The sequence below is a fragment of the Nomascus leucogenys genome, chromosome 13 (genome assembly GCF_006542625.1).
Source record: "Nomascus leucogenys isolate Asia chromosome 13, Asia_NLE_v1, whole genome shotgun sequence".
Lineage (NCBI taxonomy): Eukaryota > Metazoa > Chordata > Mammalia > Primates > Hylobatidae > Nomascus > Nomascus leucogenys.
In genome coordinates this window covers 730051-732102 of record NC_044393.1, presented here as the reverse complement: position 1 = coordinate 732102, position 2052 = coordinate 730051, and the positions used below count along the sequence as shown (strand labels likewise).

General features: G+C 71.6%; 1 protein-coding gene across 1 annotated transcript; it reads left to right on the top strand.

Moving 5' to 3' along the window:
- Positions 1-375: 375 nt before the first annotated feature.
- PPDPF (pancreatic progenitor cell differentiation and proliferation factor) lies at positions 376-1783 on the top strand. The gene is made up of 4 exons (XM_012511772.2): positions 376-496; positions 886-965; positions 1115-1192; positions 1273-1783. Exons 2-4 carry the CDS (start codon positions 911-913, stop codon positions 1482-1484), a joined length of 345 nt encoding a protein of 114 aa, XP_012367226.1. The 5' UTR covers positions 376-496; positions 886-910; the 3' UTR covers positions 1485-1783.
- Positions 1784-2052: the final 269 nt, after the last annotated feature.

Sequence of the window (2052 nt, the reverse complement as noted above, 5' to 3'; positions counted from 1 at the left end):
CGCCTCCACAGGGGCTGAAGAGGACGGGCCGGGCTGGACCAGGCGGGGCTCCGAGACGCTTCCGAGACGCGGGCCTGGGCCCGGGAGAGGGGCGGGGGCTGGGCTCCCGGACCCGGGCGCGGAGTCTGTTAACCCCTGCAGACCCAGGCCGGGCCGGGCCGGCTCGAGACGAACGCCGCGGGCCTGGGCTCAGCCCAAGCCAGACGGCGAGAGACGGACCGCGGTGGAAGCTGGGGGCGCGGCCTCGCCGGGGCCCGGGAAGGAGGGAGGGGGCGGGGCCGGGTGGGGCCCGGGGAGGAACCGGTGCGCCCCGCCCTCCGTGACGCGCCGCGGCCCCCGCGCATATAAGTGGGCGCGACCGCGCGTGCGCACCCCGCGCGTCTCTGTCGTGGCGCGGCCTCCCGCGGTCTCCTCTGCAAATGGGCTCCGTGGCCTAGCGTCCCCGTCCACGCCACCCGTGATCGTGCGCCGAGGCCCGCGAGGGGTCGCCGCCCAGGTGAGGGGCGCGGCGCGCGGGTGGGACAAGCAGGCCCGAGGGGTAGGGGGCGCGGGGCGGGGCTGGGCCAGGGGCTCCTCTCCTCTCCGCCTGGCGAGCGCTGGGCTCGGGGTCCCGGACGGGGTCCTCTCGGGTCGGGCGGGTTGGGACGGCGCCCACCAGGTTCCCGACGTCTGGGACGGGGCCCCGCGCACAAAGCGCCTTTGTTTCACCCGCTCGGCCGGTTCGGGCTGGTTGGAGCCGCCCGTGCCCCGCGCGGCGAAGGCGGTCCCGGGAGCTGGGGAGCCCCGCCGCGGTAAAGAACCCAGCGCGGCGGCTCCACCCGCTGGGGAGCGCCCTTCATGAGGGAAGCCCGCTGACCCGAGGGGCTCCTCGACCCCCATGCGCAGATCCCACCAGCCAGCAAGCTAGAGCATGGCGGCCATCCCCTCCAGCGGCTCGCTCGTGGCCACCCACGATTACTACCGGCGTGAGTAGCCCCTGCCCCCCATCCATGCAGATGCTCTGCTGGCGCCAGTGCCGTCCCTGTGCAGGCTGCGTAACCAGCGCTCGGCCTGAAGGCCGGTGGGCTGGGGCGACTCCGCGCCCCGCGTTGCTGACGGGACCTCTCCTCTCCAGGCCGCCTGGGTTCCACTTCCAGCAACAGCTCCTGCAGCAGTACCGAGTGCCCCGGGGAAGCCATTCCCCACCCCCCAGGTGAGTGCAGGACCGCCCCTCTCTCCCCTCGCCCTCCCGCAGGAGCTGGCAGCATCAAGACCCCACTTCGCTTCTCTCAGGTCTCCCCAAGGCTGACCCGGGTCATTGGTGGGCCAGCTTCTTTTTCGGGAAGTCCACCCTCCCGTTCATGGCCACGGTGTTGGAGTCCGCAGAGCACTCGGAACCCCCCCAGGCCTCCAGCAGCATGACCACCTGTGGCCTGGCTCGGGACGCCCCGAGGAAGCAGCCCGGCGGTCAGTCCAGCACAGCCAGCGCTGGGCCCGGGTCCTGACCTGAGCGGTTACCAACAGCCGCAGGCCTGCGGAGGCGCTAGTCCACCAGAGCCCCTCCCCGCCCCCTCCCCATTCCCCGCCCCCCCACCCCACCCCCACCCCCACCCCCCACCCCCCACCCCCCACCCTGTAGACTAGGCGGCTGCAACAAGCAGACCTTCGCATCAACACAGCAGACACCAAAAAGGAGTGAGAGCCCCGCTCTCTACCGCCCGGCCCCAGCACTCGCTAGCTTTCCTGACACCTGGAACTGTGCACCTGGCACCAAGCGGAAAATAAACTCCAAGCAGCCAGTAGCCCCCATGGTGTGTGCCTGAGCTGTGTGGCCTGAGGTTCCATTTGAGTGTGAGAAATGGCTGAATCCCTCCCGACCTCACTCCCTGATGGGGGCTGGCCCTGCTCCCAGGCCCTTCTGGGCCTCCTCACGCTGTGAGGCCGCTGCTGGGGCTGAGAAGGGTGGGGTTCGCTACTGCTTCTGGGGAGCGTTGGACAGCAGGCAGTCCTGGAGCTGGACAAGCAGGCCCCAGGGCAGCCACTGAGGTGGGCCCCCGTGCCACCTTCAGCGGG